At 44.0% G+C, this 23,410-nt stretch overlaps 2 protein-coding genes across 6 annotated transcripts in view; both read right to left on the minus strand.

The window, feature by feature from the left end:
* Positions 1-3,268, minus strand: part of PPCDC (phosphopantothenoylcysteine decarboxylase) — a 48,441-nt gene extending 45,173 nt beyond the window's left edge. For 3 of the 5 annotated variants that reach the window (XM_069071142.1, XM_069071140.1, XM_069071137.1), the window contains exon 1: positions 3,205-3,268. The gene's annotated coding sequence lies outside the window, so the exon portion shown is untranslated. Of the gene's footprint in view, positions 1-3,188 lie in introns of all 5 variants that reach the window. The other 2 variants (XM_069071145.1, XM_069071138.1) reach the window with 2 other exon arrangements.
* Positions 3,269-6,187: 2,919 nt separating this feature from the next.
* The window catches only part of SCAMP5 (secretory carrier membrane protein 5), a 25,260-nt gene continuing 8,037 nt past the window's right edge, over positions 6,188-23,410 (minus strand). The window contains exons 2-7 of the mRNA XM_069071170.1: positions 22,863-22,933; positions 19,040-19,168; positions 14,088-14,244; positions 12,960-13,061; positions 11,900-12,017; positions 6,188-10,840 (exon numbers count right to left, since the gene is read on the minus strand). Coding sequence (XP_068927271.1) covers positions 10,646-10,840; positions 11,900-12,017; positions 12,960-13,061; positions 14,088-14,244; positions 19,040-19,168; positions 22,863-22,869 — 708 coding nt within the window. The 5' untranslated portion in view covers positions 22,870-22,933 and the 3' untranslated portion in view covers positions 6,188-10,645. The remainder of the gene's footprint in view (positions 10,841-11,899; positions 12,018-12,959; positions 13,062-14,087; positions 14,245-19,039; positions 19,169-22,862; positions 22,934-23,410) is intronic.

Here is a 23,410-nt window from a genome sequence, read left to right on the forward strand (position 1 = left end):
TTTGGGTTGACACAGGAATCTCAAGTTGGAATTGCTCTAAGTGTATAAATGGTCTCCTTCAGCTTGTTTACCTCTGAGTTCAGAATTATTTTCTGACTCCATCGTGCATGATTCTCTGGCTTAATGAGAATAAATAAGCATGTTGCAGCATATATACAGCATGGTTCTGTTTGTTCCTTGGTCACACCTTTGGGCCCCATTCTGTTTGTCCTTTGGACAAACCTTTGATTAAGGGGGACCACATTCTGTTTGTTCTTAGGGCAAAACTTGGGGGAAATTGATTCTGTTTGTTTCTTTGGACCAAACCTTTGGTATATGGTTGACACTTAATTTGCAATAACCCTATAGAGATCAAAAGGTAGATACTGTTAGTTACCCTTACTTTAAAGATGAGAAGAAAACTAAGGCTCAGAGGTTGGATACCTGCTTAAAGTTTCACGGACGGGAACAAGGTAAAGGAGACAGAATATGGCTCCAAGACTTGAGATTCCAAATCTATTGCTCCTTTTTTAAAAAAGTGTAATAGCACAAAGAATACTGAAAAAAGAGTCAGGATGTCTGGTTTTGAATTCTGGCTCTAACACTTGCTAATTTGAACTCTGAGACTATTAAAAATCTGGATAAGACCTTCAAGATGAGTCACCCTCTCTAAACCTGTTTACTGATCCATAAAATGTGAATGATGATGCCTGCTCTGTGTACCTCGCCAGAGATGTGTGGATCAAATGAAATAACACTGTATATAAATCACCTGCTTTTTAGATACAAAGTATGATATGAATGTTTAGGTATTACTATTACTGTACCAAAAGCCAGTGTCTGCTGTGAGCTCTCTTCACACTTCCCAGCTGGGACAGCATCTGGCCTCAGAGAACAAGTACCTGGCTGGAGTGGGGAGTAAAGGGGCAGAGAAGGGAAGAGACTTGACTTAAATGACCTCTGGAGGTTCCTAGTATGCTATGAACAACAAAAGGCTAAAAAAAAAAAGAAGCAGCTAGATGATGCCTCCCAGTGGACAACCAGAGACAACTGGTGTCCTGGGCTTCAGATCAGCTTCCTTTCTGCAAGGAAATGACCATGAGATCAAGAAATTCCAAAGGGGCAGTATCCTTCCTTAAGATAACATTTTGTCTTAGAGAAGCCCATTGGACACACAAAAATGTTTTTGAATCAAAACCACTTCCTAAATGAGTCACTCCATGACTCACTGATTTGTAAGCCACTCCACATACATCTAGAAATATGCATGAAGGAGGCCTTCTCTCACAGCAGGAAGTACTGCACCACCTCATTGGTCAAGAAAAGGTAAGGCCAAGCAAATGATGTTTTTCTTAAAGTGTCAGTCTAACCCTTTGTGCCATTAAGTGATAATGGTCCACCTCCCAAACAGGAGACAAAGTCTGAAACAAATCCTGCTGAACAGTATAACACATTATGAGTATGTAAATATTATTTATAAGTGCACATAATTTAAGAACATATTTTTAATAATTCTTCTCTCCATGGCACAAGGGTGTTTATATTGCGATAAATCAAGGCTCTGATACTTACTACCAGGGTGACCATGCTTAAGCAAGGCACTTAAACCTCTCAATTTCTTCATCTATATAAAATGAGAAGGTTGAACTTAAATCCATTTTAAGGTCACTTTCTAACTCCAGGTCTATGAGGGACAGGTATGCCACTGAAGGCTTGAAGTTTCAGTGACAATAATAGTATGAACATTAATTTCCAGGATTTGCATAAGATACATAAACACCTTGCCCCAGCTGACTGATAGGGCAATGAGCAAGTTTTTGGATCCAGCCTAGTGTAAAGGAAAGGCACCTACCTGACTAAGCATTAGAGGACCTGGGTATGAACCTGAGATACACAGTATCTATGATTTGACTTCCAGTGACTCATAACAACTGGCATTTATAAAGACTAAAATATCTTTATAAGTAAACAGTTTGAGGGTAGAGACCATTTCCTTTTTTGTTTTGTTATCTCTCAGCTCCTGGAACACAGTAGGGATTTAATAAATGCTAAATTATCTCACTTGAATTTCACATCTGAGGTAGATACTCAGGTATTATGAGGAAACTGAGACACAAAGAAGTTAGTGATTTATTTGCCCATGGTCCCACTGCCTCTAACTGCAGTTGGATTTGAATCCAGGCCTCCTAATAACAAATCCAGGACTCTTTCCACTTTTCCAGATTATAGTCTTAAATTCACAGAGCACTCTTAATTTTCCCAAAGTGCTTTCCTACATATATCCCCCAAACCTTTAAACCTGGGGTTCCCAACTTGGGATACACTTATTCCCAAGGAGGTAGAAACTTGTCAAGAGAGTAATGGGAATATTTGGTAAATAACTATTTACCAAGGGAGCTAGGCCAGGCTCAAACCCTTACTAGCAGTATGATCCTGGGCAAGTCACTTAATTTATGAAACCTCAGTTTCCTCATCTGTAAAATGTGCCTAAGAGCAGCACATATTTTGCAGGGTTGTTGTGAGGATCAAATGAGCTAGGACCCTCTGATTTCAACGGAGATAATAGTTAATAATAAAAATAACTAGCATTTTTACAGCTCGAATGAGACATGTCAAGCACCATGCACGGGGACCTTCAAGCCCTATATTATATTGCCCCTTTAAGATTTGTAAAGCTCGGTAAGCATCTCATTTGATATGAAATTTATTTACATATTTATCTGTAAATTTATTTATGTACATTTATTAGTAAATTTAATTTTTCACAATATATTTATTTACACATTTATTTGTATATTTATACATGTGTACGCATGTGTATGTATGAACATGCATGTATACGTATAAAATTAATGATCTCATCATCTCCGTATCTACGAACCCACGGCTATAATAACTAGCATTTATTTATTATATAACATTATTTACATTCTATATAACTGAAGCCCAGCGGGGTTGCCCAAGGTCACGGCGCGACCTCGCGTGAAACCTTTCACCCTCTCCCCTGCCCCAGAGGGAAATGAAGACCCCCTCCCCCCCACCGAAGGCTTCCGCACCCGGGGTGACTCATGTCCTCTCTCTGTGCCTCAGTCTCCTCATCTGTTAAATGACTCCGTGATCTCAAAGACCCCTCCCGGCTCAAACAGCTGAGAAGCTACAAGCCCCACAACATGCCCCACCGCCATCCCCCGGGCCCACCAGGGACTAACTCGCTTTAGGCCTCACCCCTACGCCAGGTACGGCTCCCGCGGGCCTCCAAATCTCGCGACACTTCCGTTCCCAAGACCGTAACCCCAGGCTAGTAACCTCGCGAGAGACAGCGCTGCCTCATGGGAGTTGTAGTTTGTCGTTAGGGAGTCAGCCGTCTCCAAGAGACGGCGTTAGTGTCTGGAGAATGCTCAGTGTGGGGAGATCTACTGCGCAGGCTTTGACTCCCGAGTCCGCCGGGAGGAATCCATGCTACCTGGGCTTCAAACCTGTCTCCTTCCTTCCACCTTTATTAAATGTTTTCAATCAGCTGACGGCAGGGAACGGCTGATAACAGCGTAGTTTGCTGAGGGTCTTTGACGGAGTCTAAATTTTTAATAAGAGGACAATCGCCTGCGCAAAATCGTCTGTATCTGACCGCTCCGCCTTTTGTAGATTACCTTCCACCCACTGTGGTCACCTTGCACTTACCTAGTTATTTGCGTGGGTTCTCCCCCGGTTATACTGTAAGCCCCTTGAGGGCGGGAGCTGTTTTTATCTTTCCGAACCACCGCTTAGCACCGTGCCTGGCACATGGTAGCAGCTTATTAAATGATTCTTGACAGGCAGAAGTCTCTCACTTAGTTTTTCCCATCTCAGAGCTCCAGTATTTAGGATTTTGTCCATCGAATTTAGCATTGAACAGGCTTTAGCACTAGAACTTGTAGCCCCAGGAACAGACGTCTAGAATGCAAAGGATCCAAGCCTTGAGCCGTCCTTGCATTTAATTAGAATTGGAGGTACTTGGTAAATACTTGCCCATTCGAGTGGGAAACCCAGGCTGCTCGATTTCTGTCACCAACACGTGGTTCCCAGATCCTCAGGGGTACCGCCAAGACCACTCATCATCTTCAGGCAGTTCTCCCTAATGAACCCTTTCAGTTATTACGTCCTTGTACTTCTGCATCTATACTTATATATATATGCATATATTTCAAATTTGTATATGTGCATATATTATATACACATATGCATACATATACATACCTATATATAGACACATATCTCTATTTCGGTATAAATGTGGTATTTGTGTATGTAGATGCATATAATACATACTTTTTTTTCCTTGTGATTACACCATGATCTGACATCTCCCCATTCAAGAGTGTGAGCTCTCGGAGGAATGTTTCTGTTCTTTATAGTGCTACCCAACTTGCTGATTTAAGGTTCTGACCCCAGCAGATTTTTCAGTCACAAGTTAGGTCAATGGAGAGTATTTTCCAAATCCTTTGCCACTCCCTGCTCCACCCCATCCTAAGACATTTAGCTCTGTGGGGCATCAGAAATGTCCCCTTGCAAAGTACACCTAGGAGTCCTAAATGCTCCAGACAGGTCTTTATTTGTAAGGAATACTTGTGCACTGTCCAACATGCTATATGCAGGAGTCTACAGGCTGAGTCTGCCTTGCAATGGAAGGACCCAGAGGACTGGGTTCTACTGACCAAGCCCTGTTTGATCCAACCATCCCTGCTGGCTATCGCCTAATAGCTAACTCCTCTCCTCTGATGAACTGCTTGAGATAATGTAAACTCAGTGACTCTACTTCCTCTTCCCTCATTCTCTTCTAAAACCTCTGAAATCTGAGTTCCATCCTCCCTATTCAACTGAAATCACTTTCTCCAGAGTTACCAGTGATCTCTTAACTGACAAAGTGAATGACCTCTTCTCAATTTTCATCCTTCTCTGCATCATCTTCTCTTGGATATTCTCTTTCCTCTTGGTTTCCATGACACTGCTTTCTGCTGGTTCTCCTATCTGACCACCCCTCCGTTTCCTTCACTGATTCTTCACTCAGGTTAGGCCCACTCACCCTAGATGTCCCCCAGGGCTCTGCCCTGAATCCTCTTTCCTTCTCCCTCCTTACTGTTTCACTTGGTGCTCCCATCAGCTTCCATGGGCCCAATTTTCACATGCAGATAATTCCCAGATCTATGCATCTAACCCTAGTCTCTTTTCTGAGGTCTAGTCCTGCCTTTTGGCCATCTTGAACTGTATATCCCATAGGCATTTCAAATTCAACATGCCCAAGTCAGAACTCAGTACCTTAAACTCTCTCCTCTTCTGAGCTTCCTTTTAATGTCAAAGGCACCACCATCCTCCTGGTTACCCAGGCTTGAAACTATGATGTCATCCTTCACTCCTCAGTCCCAGTCACCCCACTCACCAATCTGTTGTCAAATCATCTTGTTTCTCCCTTCATAACATCTCTCACGTACGTGCCCTTCTCTTCACTCCCATAGCCACAATCCTGATTCAGGCCCTCATCGCCTTTCATCTGGACTATTCCAATAGTCTTCTGGATGCTCTCCCTACCTTTGGTCTCTCCCTAGTCCAGATCACCCTTCACTCAGCCAGCAAAGTGATATTCCAAAAGCTTGGTTTTAACCATGGCACCCCCCCCCATTCAATAAACTCCAGTGGCTCCCTATTACCTGCAATGTCAAATATGAAATCCTAAACCTGGACCCTTCCTACCTTTCCAGTCTTTTTTACATTTTACTCCCACCACGAATTCTGTTTGAGATTCCTCACATATTCTCCATCTCCCAATGCCATGCCTCCTCACCTCTGACTCCTAGCTTCCCCGGCTTCCTTTAAGATTCATCTCAAATCCTACTTTCTGCAGGAGGCCTTCTTCAATCCCCATCCACCTACCCAAATTCAATTAGTGCCTCTCTTCTGACATTCCCTTCCATCTACTCTGTATGTATCTTGTATGTCAAATCCACCATTAAAATGTGAACTCCATGAAGGGAGGGGCAGTGTTTTTGACTCTTTGTATCTCAAGCACTTAGCACATAAGTGTTTAATCAATTATTGACTGTCTGGGACTGAAGGCAGACTGGATTTGTCATTGGCTCAAGCTGCATAAACAGAATCCTTAAAAAAAAATCCAAAGATGATGAAGGCGAGCCCAGTGATGAGCTGGGTATAATGAGGACAAAGTGCACAGTTCGAGTCCGAGGTGCCAGATGATTCTTGTTTATTGTTAATAAGTCTACAGAGGCAACACTCAGTTACCAGGGACAAATACAGAATGGCTCAAAGTGGGGACTGGCACAGGGAATGTGGCCAATCCCCAGTGAGTAACATAAAAATACCTTCTGTCCAGTGGAGGGTGTCAAGGACACAAAGAAAATTCAGTTATTCTCCAGATGGCCAGGCGCTGACAAGGGACCGGAGAACACCCTTTCCCCCCTTAGCCACCACCCTACCCTGACCCCTGCTCTAGGCCTACATTGGAGTTCCTTTCCCTTTGCCCGAGTCAGAAAACAAGGACCTACATCTTACTTAGATTAGTTCAAAATGTAGGAAGAGAGGGACCACCACCTGCCTCACCGAGAAGCTACAAAGGCAGGAGAGAATGCAAGCTCTCCCAGCCCTTCCCTGGGGTGGAGCAGAGAAGTGCATAGATACCCAGAACTAGAGCCCCCACTCCCTGGGAGGGTAGACTAGGGCAGCACCCAATGAACTGGGCCCTGGACACTGGACTGGGCTTCTAGCAAAAGACTACATAACCCACCCATTTGTTAGCCTAAAATCACTGCTTAGCTTGTGGTCTCCAGCAGGTGCGAGCAAAGAGGATGCTGGGAAGAAATGCAAAGTGAATATGGCAGACAGAGTATTGGGTAAAAGTCCCAGTGAAATTATGAGCCCCACAGGAAGCAGGCTTGAGGGAAAACTGACCTCATGCTGCATTGTAGGGATTTTCGGGGGTTATCAGACAGAAAGCAAGTCACAAGTTTTCTAAAAAGAACCAACAGCACCAGGAATCTGGGGCTGGTGACATAGGAGAAAGGAAGGACAACTTACCTGTTTACCCTATAGTCCCTTTCTGCTATCGGGCAGAGGAAGGAGCAGCATTTGTCTGGTCTCATGGAAAGAGAAAACATGGTCTTGAGAAGCAAGTACAAGACTAAGAACCCAGAAATGCTGGGTTGAGTTCTGATTTTGCCACTCACTAGCTATGTGACCTTGAGCTAATGACTTCCTCTCTCTGGGCCTCAGTTTCTTCATCTCTAAAATGCAATGGATTGGATGAGATGGTCTCTAAGCCCCCCTTCAGTTCCAACATTCTAGGAGTATGTGACTCTCCAAACCTGTCACCTGGGGTTCTAAACTAGTATTTTATTGTCTATGGAAAGAAGCAATAACAGGAAGGGGAAATTAGCTATCTACAGACCCAAACTTGAGAACCAGTTTAAACAAAGTCTTCCCATGCAGTTTCTTACAAGAGATCATTGGTTCCCTAAGTGCAGAGAACCCAAAAGGAACTCCAAAAGGGTCTTGAATTTGCCTGTGTTAATCCATGGCAAGACAGGGGCCCAGAGCCCCAGAGGCTTGGTAAATCTGACAATAGCAAAAAGAGATTCACTACTGGAAAGGGCACTCAGATGTCAAGTGATCACATAGTTAGCAACATAAAGGATAAACAAAGGACCCAGGGCTGCATGAGGCCCCACAATAGCAGATGGTCTGCCCAAAGCCTCTATCTGGTCCCTATTGATCGACAAACAGCAGGGGAGAGGGTCAAACACAAGAAGCATCATACTGAGCAGGTTGGTACAAATGGGGATATCGCCACTGGATGGAGTATTTCCTTTTAATATCATATACAGGATTGAAATTCAGAATGCATTTGGTTTTTTTTTCCTTTGCCCTTCACAAAGAAGACTGACGGTCACAATACAGAATTCAGTGTATAAAGCAACCAGAGAGACATCAAGGATGAGATAGTGGGTGGAGAACTATTGCTGCCTGACCCTAAAGGGAATGGTCCATAGCCTGCAACCTTCATTTTTTACAAACACAGAGGGCCAAATTCTGGCCTTTGTGCTGAGCAAGGGGCCAAACATCAATGCTGGGGTAGAAGCAGGAAGAAGCCTCTGTGTCATAGAAGGAAAAGTGTTGTTAGCCCCATACAGTTCTCGATATTAGGATGACCCCAAAGACAGTGAGGTCTAGAATGGGCCTCAGCTTCAGGGACTCAGGGCATCTGCTGGTAAGATTTAAAGTGGCCAACATTTCCTTGGTTTTGAAGGCCCCAAAGTCTAGAGAATTCTCCTGCTGGAAATTCTTATCTGTCTGCAGTGATTCCATCTGAGGTTGGTCACGTATGTCATTTCAGATTTGTTCGGCTAAGTCCGTAGTCAGTGTTCTGAGTCATGTCTCCCTCATCAGACTAAGAACTCCCCAAAAGTAGATTTCAGAAGACAAGGAGTTCCATGTTGAAAATAGGGCTTATTTTTTCCCCATCAGACTTGGAGCAGGGAGAGCTTGAGGGTAGAAATTGTATCTCCCCAATTAGACCAGAGCTTCCCTCTACTGGTAGCATGTCTCCCTATCAGAATGACTGGGACTGTGTCTGGAGAGAGAGTGTGTGAGTGGGAGTCCCCAAAGGAAGTCTCTGGCCATGTGGAGTGAATGAAAGAAGCCCAACTAAGCATGATTGAAAGCTTTCTGATGAACCAAACAACCCAATTTGCCTCACTTCCATTTGGGGTCAAGAGTTGAGGACACCTGAAGACCAGAGACCTTAATTCCCACTGCAGGGCAGACATTCAGGGCCAAGGACAAAGCCCTATCACTTCCTCCTAGGCCCAAAGGCTGGCACCTCATGCCATGCAGCTACCAAGGTGCTCCAAAGGCCAGAAAAGATCATGTCTCCTTCATGTCCCCAGCATTTGCTAGATGCCTATAACCTGTTAAGCCTCCCTGGGCAGGGGCCCTTGATCATTCCAGATAGGTGACTGTGTACCATAGCACTCTCAACTCAAGCTGCACTTTTACCTGCTAGTTTCAGATGATGATTGTATCAGCTGCCAAGAAGTGATTGAATGTCTGCCCTTTAAAGGAAGTTGGTTTTGCTCCCTTGCAACCTGCAAATGCCACTGGGCATCAGGGAGGGACAGGAAGGGGTGAGCAGCCATGGGTAAGTAGAGATAAGGGAGCCTTTGGCATGGACAGGATTTCAGCAGGCTAGAGGGTAACCTGATTAAAGGTCTCAGGTCTCAGAGTCACTGGTGGGGAAGGGCAGGTTAAGTTGTGAAGAGGAGAAGAAAGAGGGCCAAAAAGAAGATGCAAAGAGTCAGAGGGACTCTCTGCGACAGGGAAAACCATTGCTTTGTTCCCATGGAGGTTTGAAAAACGGTTCCCAGTCTAAGTCTGGCCTCTTCCCTCTGTCTTTGTAGGCTGAGATCTCAAAGTCATGAGCACTTTTCTAAAGTCTTCATGCACACACTATTCAAGTTAACCCACAACACTGCTACTTCTCCCTCCTTCCAGGAACAAATGCTGTCATGATACAAAGCTATTAAGGAGTTTCAAAGACCCACTTTCTGGCTTTGGGGTGCCCCAACATTCATGCCCACACCTGGCCAGCAGAGCACTGTGTGGGACTGGGGGCATCTTAGTTCCCCTTAGCTTGGGAGAACCAGGCAGGAGACCAGCGAAAGAATGGAGATAGCACTATCTCAGCCCTGGATAAAGGCAGAGAACAAACCATCTGACTTAGGTCATTTCCTACCACTTGGACCCAGTCTGTGAAACACTAGGCTTCAGAAAGGCCAAGGGAAAAATACACATTGGGCATGGGGAGGAGGAAATGGGGTGAGTCCAAGAGAGTGGAAGCAACAAAATACAAAATTAGAGAGGAGAGAGAGGCTAAATTGAAGAAAAAGAAGGGCAGGTGGGATAGTTAACTCAGCCCTGTAGTGCAGCAATCATACACTAATACTGTTGTTTTCTAACACAATGAAGAAACCATCCCCAGCTCGTAACACCATGGCAGTGAGGAAGAGCTAAGGGGTGGTAAAGAGGAGATATCTCAAGAGTCCATACCTCTTCCCCTACCCACACCCCCAATCAACATCTTCAAGAGAAAGAGAGCAGTACAGGCAGGAGTCCACTGGAAACAGCATCCTGAGCTGGCCTGTAATGGGCAGCCCTGTCCAGCTCCAAGGTCAGGCAGGGAGGATGTCCTTAGCTGTCATATCAAGTTGGAGATGAGGTCTGGGTGGGGCACGGGGAGGGTGGGGAACCATAATGCCGTGGCCCTGGGGACTGGCTTGATTCTAAAACATACTTAGCACCACGACAATGGGTGTCTCCACATACACTAGCTCACGATGAAACACAGACACACAGGTACTACCACATAGCACCGTCTGCCACATGGACCCACGGCTTCTGCAGATACCACAAAGGGAAAATGGGGTTGGGACAGTGGAAGGGGAAATATACATATATATGTAATTATTTTCCTTTTTACAAAGTGGAAAGGTAGGGAAAGAAAGGAAAAGCTAGGAAAGGGCAACCCCAACTTAATCGCTAAGATAGACACAAGGCAGCTTTAGATTGGCTCCTCTCCCCTCCCTGCCTTCCTACTTTCCCCCTTCCCTGCCTCCCAGTCTCCTGTTCACATCTCATTAGAGTAAGTGTAATTGGGGGTGGCAGAGTATGGGTTCTGATGTTGGCTCACAGCTCCCTGGGCAGCCCCCATGGCAGCATTCTGGGCTGCCTGCTGAACATGCGGGTTCTTCCAAGCCCCAGTAGTCCACTCTTCTTGGGCTTTACTTATACTCCCACCACTGCCCCGGTAGAATTTATGAACCTGTAGTCAGAGGACAGAAATGAGGGGGGAGGAGAAAGAGATGGATGGAAAAAGATTAAGGGAAAAGAAAAACTTAAACTTTCCTACCCCAAAGTTCTAGGCCTTTCTAGATGGGCATCCTTTCCTCTAACAGGCTGATGTTTCTCTTTTTTCTAGCTGAGTGAAAAGAAGCACCAAGAAAGCCAATGGCTTAGCTAGAATAGGAACCAGAAGTCCTAGCTCCCAACCCATGCTACCAGTGTAAAAACCCAATAGGATTAGAAAGAGGGGACAGGATGGCACAGTGGGAAGGGAAGAGGCTTTGAATCCTGGCTTTGCCCATAACTATACTGTACCTGTGTGAACATAAATCGCCTCCCTCTGGGCTTCTGTTTCCTTATCTACAAAATGAGAATGCTAATTTAATCTAGTCTGAGGTTCCTTTTGAGTTCCAAATTCTATGAGCCAATAAATCTCAGCTTAGAGGAAAGGGAAAAGAAGAAATGTGAGGAGTGGGGCACAAAGTGGAAGAGGGGGCCATAGCTGAGACTGGAGTCAATCCACATGCAAAAACGCTATAGCAAACTCCAGAAAAAATTAACGGAGCTCATCAAATGGATGAAAGGCAGCATGGCGTAGTGAGGAAGGTCACATGTGCCACAGACCCATATTGGCTAGAAGATTCTGGAGAAGTAAATGGCTGGAATTCCCAAGGCTACAATAAATTCGAACACTTTCAGCAGAACAGGAGCCAAACCTGATGTGTCAAGGGAACTCCCCTGGGGCAGTTTCCTACACCAATAAAATCACAGATCTGGACCAAAATGAAGCCCCAAATCCATCAAATGTAAGCATCCTAGGAGGACCCCCTTCTGTCTGGTGCCAAAGTACCCATCTCCAAATGGGCTAATGCCCCCTCAGTGCTCCTGTGTCGATATAGCCTTGGCTCTCGGTGACCCAGCCAGCCCAGTTCCCCTCAAAGCAGAGGGGTTTCAGGGTCTTCATCCAGATTCCCAGCCCAGCTATCTTGCCAGCTTCATCCAGCCTTTATTACCCACCTGCCCCACAGGGCCTACGTACCATGCTAAGGGCGATGAAGGAAAAGACAGCCATGAGCGAGAACATGATGGTGGGGATAAGCATCACCACGGCAGCTCCCACATTGGTCCCAAAGAAAGTGATGGTTGCGATCCAGCCACTGCAAGATTTTGGAACCTCAGTTAAGGATCTACCCCATTACCACAGGAACAGACCATCCCATTAGCATAGGGACAGACTGCTCCACCAGCACCAGTAAGAACTCCCATCCAAATGGCACTGGGAGAGGATCCCTGCTCCACTGGCACTGGGAAGAACTACACCATTGGAACTAGGAGGGATCCCACTCCAATGGCACTGGGAGGGACCACACCATAATCAGAGAGAGGAATTCTGCCCTACTGGCCCTGGAAAGGAACACACTCCCATTATTACTAGAAAAGACCTCACATCATTTACACAAAGATGGGACATCCCAATACCATGCAATACAGGTTTCTAGCCACAATGAGTATTCCTCTCTTCCAACAGTTACTACAAGATACCCTTTTTTTAATCTCTCCCCATTATTCTCTCCTTTGCTCTCATTTCCCAAAGCAAATACCTGGGAAGCCTGCCATTCTGTACAATACAAATAGAGATTCTATGAAGGAGTGTTCTTAGTAGTGATATTCTTCCTTCTAAGATATTAAATATGAAACATAACAAAAGTACTGAATATGTATAACAAATTTTCAGCAAGAAAACTGACTAATTTTGCTCTATTTTCTTCCAAAACTGTTCCAAAGCACCTCTTTCTTTCCAGGGTTTTTCAAGTTTCCCAGACCATAATTTACGGGCTCCATCAATCTATTTCAAGTCCCAAAGTTTCAATGGCTAAATAAGCCTGGGGAGTACTATTCTGATCCTAACTTTTCCACTACCCCAAATTCCAGTTGCTTTCCCAAATTTTCCTGGTTCTGTCCTCCTCCTTTGGAGGACTGCCCTGCCCTGAACTAAGTCTCCAGTGCCGAAGTGGCTCCTTACCCTCCCAGCACTGGCCATATCATCCCCATCCCCTCCCAGTGACCAACCCCTCCTTCCCCAGCCCTTCTCTCCATACCAGACTCCCCAGCCAGGAATCCCCACAGACTGGATGATGCTGATGACCAGCTGAGCCAAGAAGGTGAAGAAGAAGGCCATGAAGTTAAAAGAGCTGTCTGATCTGCAAGAAAAGCAAAGCTGGGGTCATCTTGTAGAGCCACCATTGGTAGGGAAGGGTCAGGAAGTGTGCAGGAGCTTCCTTGCTCTAAGGACTTTCCACCTCCTGCATCCCAGCAAGTTTGTAACGAACTAAAGACAGTTATAACCCCTTTAAGTCCAGGTGGGACAAATCTCACTCAGATCCAGCTCTTGGGGTGCCAGTCCACTAAATAGGGCTCCTAATGGAAGGATGGACTCTTTTTTTATATGATGCCACAGGGGGTGGGATAGAGGGAGAGTTTAGGAGTGGACAGCTATTGTGACTCCCCCCTGGAGCCCATGATGTCAACCAAAAACTGCCGGAAGTGCTTTTATGAGACTGCAAAGGGCTGGATCTTTGCTCAGGACTCTTGTGTTCATAGTGACCCTTAGATGCCAGAAGTATCAAAGGCAGCCTGGAAAAAAATAGAAAGGGAGCCAGAAGGCCTGGGTTTGAATTCTGCTCATGTTACTCATTACTTTTGTGACCTTAGGCAAATATCTGACCTCTCTAGGTCTGCTTCCTTGTCTATATATAAAATGAGGGAGTTTAGTTAGATGTTTTCCAAAGGTCCCTTCTGGCTTTAAATGCTCTGAACCTCTGAGACAGGAAAAGTCTCCAAGCCCTTTCCCCAGGCCAGAGATTTAAGAGACTATATGGGCCTACATGGCGGTGGGAAGTAAAACAAGAACATTCCTACTATTTCAAAGGGAGGTCTAAATCACCCAACTGCTTCTGCTGGAGTGGGCCTCTCTGTGGCTGTAATACCTATCTGCCTGCCTTAGAAGAACCTCTCAAGCAATCATTAGCCCTTGTCTAAATATCTGGGGCAAGAGATCCCAAGCCCTCTGAATGGAGAGAAGAGAAACAGAAGGGAAGGAAGGGAAGAAAGAGGTCAAGGGAAAAGAGAGACAGACAGAGAGGGGTGCACTGGAGGGGGACAGGAAAGACAAGGATGGGGGGCTGAGATGGGAGGGAGAAAGGTTGGGCTCAGCAGTGACCACTTACTTGAAGGCTTTGTAAATGGGCCGAAACCAGCAGACATAGGAGCAGGGGGTAAAGAGAATGAACCAGAGAAAGGCCAGTCCAAAGTTAACAGCTCCACCGCCTCCAATCAGCCACGCCAAGCAGCCCACCAGGTTCATGGCCAATGTGATGCTGTTTACTGCAAACACACGCATGCAGAAGCACACATACACACACACACACACACACACACACACACACACAGAGGACAGAAATCGTAAGAAGAAAGCTGAGACCTCAGGGCACCCATCATTCCCCAGCTCTGGGAAGATGGAGAAGGGGGTCTGTACCTCAAGGACCTCCCAGGCAAAAACTCCCAAGGCCGGAAAATCCATCTGACAGTCCCCCAAACCTCTGGGGCCTCAAAGTGACAAATGACCAGCACAATTGGCCTTAGCTACTCCTCCTCCCACACCTCCCCCAGCCATGATGTAATCACCCTCTCAATCTCCTCCACCCCAGGAAGAGAAGCAGGTACAAGCCACAGTTTATCAGGCTCACTGCTTGATGTCCACAGGAGCCATTGCTTCATTTCCTTAGAGATCTTGTGCTCACCTGAGTGTAAGGTCTCTGATACTTCCCAAAGACAATAAGCTCCCCATACTGAAATGAAATAAGATCTCACCACACTTCAAATGCAGTGCTCTCACCTCACTCCCCATCCCAAGATCAGCTCTATGTACCAATAGAGACACGTGGGGGAACTCTGGAATCAGACAGGATGATAGGAGGTGGAGAGAAAGGCCTAGATATTGGAGGTAGAAGGGCACTTAAAGAACCACCTAGTCTAACCCTCTCATTCAGCAGACAAGGAAACAGAACCAGAGAAAGAAAATGACTTGTCAATAGTCATACACTAAATTAGTGACAACCAGGATGGGAATCGGGGACTCGCTCGTCAACCCCATGCTTCTGCATCCACCCAAGTATCATGGGGCAAAGCAAAGACAGATGCTCTACTAAAAGCCTTCTGGAAAATGGCCCTTAAATAATGGTAGAAAGAACCAAATGAGAAATCTCTTACATTGTTCTTCAACTCTTATGGTGATTTCCCCAACCAGACTGTGAATTCCCTGTCTTTTCCTGTCTCTCCCAAAGGACAGCCTGGCACCCACCAAAACCACAAGAGCATGCAGTAGATGTGTGACTTAAATAAGAAATCTATCGGCCATTCTGGTTTAATTAATGAAGATAATGATGATATTTATTATTTATATAACCCTTTCTAGTTTTCAAAGAGCATAAAGATACCAGATCTTGACCCTCCCAACATCCCCAATTCCCAATCGATTGAGTAGTTTGCCCAAGGCACACAGCCAGTGAATGGGCAAAGCAGCAGGTTTTCTGAATCTTGTGCCAACATCCCACTGCATCAACATTTAATTGTATATTGATTCAATCAAGGTCCTTTATAGAGATAGAAAAAATAATATCAAAATCCATCTTGAGGAACAAAAGTCAAGAATTTCAAGGGAGATAATGAAAAAAAAAAGCGGGAAGGAAGGGGGACCAGCAGTACCAGATCTCAAATGATGGTACAAAACAGGAAACATCAAAACAATTTGGTACTGGTTAGGAAATAGATGTTGGGTCTTCTCCCTTTGCTTCTTCTGTCCCCCTTCCCCCAAAGCTTAATGATAGTAATAGCTTATATTTCAATATCACTAGAAGGTTTACAAAGTACTTCCCTCACCACACCCCTATGAGATTGGTTGCCCAGGAATTCTCCTCCCCAGCTTAGATATGAAGAAATTCCAAGAGGTCTAGTGACTTGCTCATGGTCACACAGCAAACATATTCAAGTTGGGACATGGACCCATGTCCAGAGTTAGACACACAATGGGTGCTCGATAAAGATGACAAGGAAGGAAAGGAGGGAAGAAAAAGGAGTGCATGCTGTGTTTTATAAAGTTAGAGCCACTTAAATTCTATTATAAAGAATTCTACTGGGTCAGGAGGACCCCAAAGCTTTCCTGAACAAGTGGCTAGACAGGAACTATAGGCTTTACCAAGTCTTAGTAGATAGAATACATATATTTACAGGCTCTGGGATATATTAAATCTAGGCCCTGAGATAAAAGCTCTATAAAGTAAGCCTCCAAGATCAAGATTTGTCTTTCCTAAATAGGGTTTTCATTGGTAAATCTAAATCACTTCCAATTATCCCTAGGTAAAATTGCCCTCCATAAGTGGCCATCACCTTTCTTATCAATCAGATATGACACCTAGCAGTGAACTCTCCCTTACTTCCTCATCCAATAAGTTAACAAGTTTTATTTGTTCTTCCCTGACATCTCTCTTATCAGTTCCCTTCTCTCTGCTCACATGGCTCCCACCCTAGCTGAGGCTCTCAATTTCTCTCACCTGAACTACTAAAATCCTCCCCCCCTCTCTTACCTTCCCAATGAGTTTCCGGTATCAGAGAAAAGGAAAGAAGCCTAACCATTCCCCGGCCTAATCTTTCAGCTGCTATAAGCCTGAATTCTGCTATGAAAGCTATCACATAGAATCTGAATTTATCTGAGGAACACGTGGAAAATCAAAAGTTAATATTTTTTGGTAGAGTACAAGAGATCTTCTGAAGTTGGAAGTCCTACCAGCTTCTGAGTAAGCCTATAAGCCTATCTGCTAATAGTTACCAGGAGGACAGAAATGCTTTCATGAATATTCAAGCTTGAAAATAGAAATTCAGGTCAGAAATGATCCTGTGTTTCAATGGAAATTCTAAGTATTTTAATTAAAATGATAAGATCATTAGAAAATTGGGTTTTTTTTTAATTTTAAAGTTCCACATTGTGACTAAAAAGCCTTATAGATTTTGCAAATTTAAACATCTGGATATGAACTTGTCTAATTGAACAACTTCCCTTTATATAGGAAACAAAGATACTGGAGTCCCAAGGTACTTAGCACAGTATCTGGCATATAGTCAGTGCTTAATAAATGCTGACTAGCTGCCCTCTCTACCAGATGGAAGATGGTAATGCTATGTGTCAGGTTATTAAGGTGTTATTTGATTCTAAATTTATTCAAATCTTCTAATAACTTTTTCTTTTTCTTTAATAAGTAGGCAGGGCCACCTTTGAGAACAAAACATGAGCATAGCTTGAAAACAGTTGAGCTTAGAATATTACAAATGGAAACAAAATGTGGAAGAGGTTGTCTAGAAGGTAGGTATTGTCAGTGCTGGAATTAGTGATTTGTTCCCTAGAAATCAGGACTCTACAGCTGTAGCATATCCATATTAATTCTTTCCTATAGTCATTTTCTTCATAAAATCTCATAATATCATTGTGAGAAGTTATTATTTTGCTATTATATTTACAACCAATTATTAAATTAGGATTATGGTTTTTTTCTCTTTATTTCCTCATCCAGGGACCAGTCTCTGAAGGACACAGTTGATAGATGAGATTGCCCTAATCTTAGGGGAACAGGTTCCTGGGTTCCTCCTCATTCTTGGGTTGGATCCACCCAACTAGTAGACCTTACTTCTGTTTAACATGTACACAGAATCTAATCTAGGTGAATTCTTGCCCTACAGTAATGAGCCTATGTCCTTGCCCTCCTCCACTGGAGTTTAGGGTGACCAGGCTTAAGAAAGAGAAAACTAATCAGAATGGTCTAGGTGGAAATCGATTTTTCTATCCAGATTGCTGGAGGTAGCTGAGTCTAGTGATCAAGCCACATTCTCAGCAGGAGTAGCAGTAGACTTCTAGTCCACCTCCTCATTTAAATGTCCACTTGTTGCATGTACAAAAATGTCAGTGATCCCTTAAGATCACAGATAGTTGTGTGGAGTAAAATACCCATTAAAGGGAAGTTGTCAAAAGCATGACTGGAAGAGGCAGATACGAGGTATGGCCTAGGGTTAGGATTAGATCTTGCAGAAAACATTCATTTCTCAGACTGGACACCCAGAACAGCAACTATTTCTGTGTGCAGAGTGGTAACTCCTCAATCCTGAACTCATTCAAGGTATCTGATCTCCAAAGTCTGAGGCAGGTCCCAGAGCTTCCCTAAGGGGATGCCACCATTAGAAAGGGAGTGAAAGAGAAGTTAATGTGGAGAGAAAAAAATTACATAGGTGAGAGGGGGGACCTAAAGGGAGAGGAAAGGAGCTGGAAACCTCCTCAGGAAGAAAAGCTCCTCCTCCCCACCAATTGCTCAGAGATTAAAAGAAACAGGTCTAGCCTCTGCCCTCTGGGCCAAAGGAAAATATGAAGCACAGAAAGGGGAAACAAAGGCATTGAAACGGAAACCTAGTGAGGAACAAAGGTAAGGTAGAAAAAATGGCCCCAGGGAGTATTCCTCTACAGGTCACTGGGGCAGGTGGAATAGAAAACCCAAAGTAAGTTCCGATCTACAAGGGGCTAACATTCTAACAGGGTGTTCTATACCCTTTCCATAGCAAAGATAATCAGACAGCCAAGGGGGTATACATGTGGCAGCAGGGGAGATGGCAAGAATCCTGGGTGGGCCTGAGTTTTCCTGTAGGGTGTCTGAATAGGAAGCTGATCATGCTACTTGGCTTGGCCCCAGAGTTCCAAAGCTGAGTGGACTGAATCCTCAAGGAAGAAGGAGCCTAATATCTACAAGTCAGGTCTAGAGGAGGGCTGTTCCAGGTGGGACAGATGGTAGGATGGCCAGGTAATAACCAGGTAAGATGCCAGGGTTTCCTGGTGGATAGCCAGATGGGACGTGAGGCATGGGCTGGAGTTGGGAGGGAGGTTAGGTGAGTCATATTCACTTACATAATACTAAGCAGGGCCCAGAACACAAGCAAACCAGGGGGTGGAAGCCTGAAGGAACCTGGAGGCCAAACCTGTGTCCTGGGGTGAGTCAGCCAGCCCGCTCCCTCCAGGCTCACAATCTCTGGCACTTCTCCCCCCACCCCTGTCGTCCCAAGCCCAGCCCAGCCTGCCAATACTTACACATCCAGAGATAATAGAGGCGCTTGGTCATGGTGAGGTGCTGAGGGGGAATCTCGGCCTCGAAGTCCTGATAGAAACATGGCTTCAGTGGGATGAACTTGGGCAAGGGAGGGAAATTATTCACTTTCTCTGCGGCAGAAACATAAATCAAGTCAAGGTCATGATCGAATGGGATGAGGCATTTCACAACCTTAAAGCACGATATAAATGCTAGCTAGCTGTCACTATAGAACAGTAATGACAGTTGGCATTTACAGAGCACCTACTGTGTGCCAGCCCTTTACAATACTATCTCCTCTGATCTTCACAACAACTCTGAGAAGTTGTTATTATTATTACCCCCATTTTACAGATGAGAAAACTGAGGCAGAGGTTAGGTGATTTGTCCAAGATCACAGGGCTGGATTCCAAATTAAGTCTTCCTGACTCCAAGCCAAGCAGTATCCAACACACCACTTAACTGCATATTATGGACCAATTCGATTCGACAAGCACTTGTGCTCTGGATATATATGCAAGGCACCCCTGGAAGTGCCTGCCCTCAAGGAGCTTCAGTTCTAGGAGAGGGCTGCTATAGAAATACAAGATAACAGGAAAAGGGAAAAAGTATTCTTCCATAGGGGCATCAAGAAAAATTTACTCATTCACTTATTTGCCTTTAACATGTATTTATTCTCTCATCCAGACTACAGCACTTTGTCTTATTGAAAGTTTATCATCTTTAGGGGGCAGCTAGGTGGCACAGTAGACAAAGTACTGGGTTTGGAACCAGGAAGCCACTTCCTAGCTGTGTGACCCTGGGAAAGTCACTTAACCCTGCTTTCCTCAGTTTCCTCATCTGTAAAATGAGCTGGAGAAGGAAATGGCAAACCAGTCCTGCATCTTTGCCAAGAAAACCCTAAATGGGATCACCAAGGGTCAGATAGTACTGACATGATTGAACAATATCTTGAATACCAGCTAACATTTTTTTTTTATCTTCTTCTTCCCTACCCCTACCTGAAGGAAAGCAAGGATTTTAAGAGGAAAATAAATAAGAATACTACTAATAATAACTAACATTTATTACTATATGCAGTCACAGCTGAGACTCACAATACTGTGAAATAGAAAGCAAAGGTATTATTACTCCCATTATAAAGATGAGGAAACTGAGGCTAAGAGACCGGACTATGACAACATAGAGAGCATTAGAGATGGGATTCTGACACCCTGACCATCTTTCCAATAGCCCATGTAAAGGCCTGAGAAAATGGGGGGCAGAAAGTGAGAGGAATGCAGCTGGCCCCTTCTCCAGCCAGGGTTGCCCTCAACTCAACAACCCTACTTATGGCCCAGCCCATTGTTCCATTGGGAACCTTATATTTACATGAAGTCAGGCTAGCAAGACCTCTACAATAGGGCAGGACCATTAATGCTAAGAGGGTGGCCACTCTTTCTCCACCAAGGAAAGGAGATCAGAGTTCAGGGCTGGCAAGACCAATGTGGCAGCAGCCAAATCTAGCTACATGAATGGCTGGGCATCACAGAAATCTGGCTCCTAGGAAACTTATATTTAATAAGGAACTACTTGTTTTTCTCAGTCTCAGAAGAAAGAAGGAAAAATGAAGTGAAGTTATAGGGAGGCAAATGTAGGCTCAATATAATTGAAAACTTCTTAACATTTATAACTATTCAGAAGTGAAAAGGTAGTAGGTAGTGAATTTCCTGCCCCTGGAGGCATTCAAGTGGAAGGCTAGACATACTATCCTATAGATGACATCCCTGTTGAGGTAAGAGTTGGACCAAGAAATATCTTCCAACTCAGAGATTTTAAAAATCTACAGTATCCTTAATCCCATCCTGTCTCCTTCATTGGAGAGATCTGAACCAAAGGTCCGCAGGGATAGTGATGGGGTCTTGACCTGTAATTTCATTCAGAAGCACCAGGCAAGACATTCACTTTTCCAATGATGGCTGGCACCTTCTCTGCATAAATTACAGTCTAAGACAGTTGCCAAAGGCTTTCAAAGGTTGACTTCCCTCGGATCACAATACTAGTAAGGCAGAGGCAGAACCTGAACCCCACTCTCCCTGGTTCCCAGGCCAGCTCTGTGCCCACTATGCTCTGCTGTCTAGTCCAGGAAATTGGGGGCTCAGAAAAAGTAAGGGAGCAAAGCATTCACCACACAGCCAGGCAGTCTAAACAGACAAGACCAAAGGCTACATTTTTCTTTTCTTTTTTGAGAGAAAATTAATTTTTATTTGTTGTTTCATTTATCAATTTAATTTTTGACATTTATTATTTTTTATTTTGAGTTCCAAATTGTTTCCCTCCATTCAGCTCCTCCCCCACCCATTGAGTAGCCATGTAATATGATACCCATTATACATGTGAAATTATGCAAAACCTATTTACATATTAACAATGTTGCAACAAAAAAAGGATGAAAAATAAAGAAAGTGAAAAAAGTATGCTTCAATCTGCACTCCGAGTTCACCAGTTCTCTCTGGGGGTGGATAACATTTTTATCATGCTTCCTTTGGAATTGTCTTGATCAGAGTAGCTAAGTCTATCACAGTTGATCACCATTGCAATATTGCTATTATTGTGTGCAATATTCTGATTCTGCTCACTTCGCTTTGTATGAATTCGTCTTCCCAAGTTTTTCTGAAATCATCCTGCTTGTCCTTTCTTATAGAACAATAATATTTCATCACAATCATATACTACAACTTGTTTGATCATTCCCCAATTGATAGGCATCCCTTCGATTTCCAATTCTTTGACACCACAAAAAAAAAAACCTGCTGTAAATTATAACTATATATATATATATAATATTACACAAAATTTTAAAATACATAAATTAAATATAAATTATTTACACATACACACATCTCCTTGCCCTTTTCTTTTTTGTATCTTTGAGATCGATACAGACTTACTAGTGGTATTGCTGAGTATTTAGAGTTTTATAGCCCTTTGGATGTAGCTCCAAATTGTTTTCCAGGATGGCTGGACTAGTTCACAGCTCCACCAACCCTGAATTAGTACACTTATTGTTCCACATCCCTTCCAGTATTTGATATTTTTCTTTGCTGTCCTGATCAGTATAAGGTAGTACCTTAGAGTTGTTTTAATTTGCATTTTTCTAATCAATAGTGATTTAGAGCATTTTTTCATGATTATTGATAGCTTTGATTTCTTCTTCTGAAAATTGCCTGTTCATATCCATTGACCATTTATCAACTGGGGATTGGCTCTTATTTTTATAAATTTGACTCAGTTCTCTATATATTTGAGAAATGATACCCTTATCAGAGAAACTCACTATATAATTTTCCCATCAATTTCCTACTTCCCTTCTAATTTTGGCTGCACTAGTTCTGGATCCAGATCTCTGTTCTGTTCCTTATTACCCAAGCCCAAAAATGACTTATTGAGCAAGTCATTTAACCTTAATTTCCTCATCTAGAAAATGAAGGATTTGATCTAAGCAATTACTAAAGGCCCTTTGAGCACTGTGATCTCATAAATTTTTCAGGAAGGTGGATTTGAACTCGGTCTAAAGAAGCATTTCCTAAAAACTGGTATGGCCCAACAATGAAATGGGCTTGCCCATGATAAGAAGTGTTAGAGTACCTCCAATTAGGGCAGTTGAACGAGAGGTTATTGTATTGGGTACAATATAATACGATTGGGTACAAGTCCCTCCCAGAGCTAAGATTCTGATTCTATCCTTAATGGAATGTCAGGACTCATTCTGGGGAACACAGGCCAATCTACCCACCACTGCTTCCCAAATATCATCCCTTTCCCATTCTTGGCATCCCCCCTTACCTGCCATTGTGGCACCAGCCCTTAACACCCAGGTACAGTCAAGGACCTATCCACGTCTTCTCTATCCTGAGCTGAAAGAGAGAACAGAGGTGAGCCAGGATCAGAGCATGATATAACAGTATTCCTTTGTCCTCCTTCTACTGTCCTTCTGGAAAATACTACCTGTAACTGAGACCAGCCAGACAGCCCCCCCCCCCAGCACTTTTGGAGTAAGGGTGTCTAGAGGATAAATAGTGAGAAGATCTTGACTCCAATGTTAATGTCCTCCATCCTCAAGTGGGGGGAAGCTGGGGCTACAGGCAAAGGACCTACAGATTCATGATTCATACACTCAGATCAGAGAGGGGTTAGTGTCCATAAATCTCATTCTACAAGTTATGTCCAATTTTCCCATTCCATCTCTCCACAGAAACATGTACAACCTCATATTCCACCAACTTGGGCATTCCAAGCACCCAACCCCTTACATCCAGTGCTCTCTCTGTCCTCCAAGTATACTGGACTTTAAAAGTCAGAAGATCTGAGTTCAAATCCTAGTTTTAACACTC

This window comes from Petaurus breviceps, unplaced genomic scaffold (assembly GCF_028583685.1).
Source record: "Petaurus breviceps papuanus isolate PSGF00001 unplaced genomic scaffold, PetGlider_PUasm1.0 90825, whole genome shotgun sequence".
NCBI lineage: Eukaryota > Metazoa > Chordata > Mammalia > Diprotodontia > Petauridae > Petaurus > Petaurus breviceps.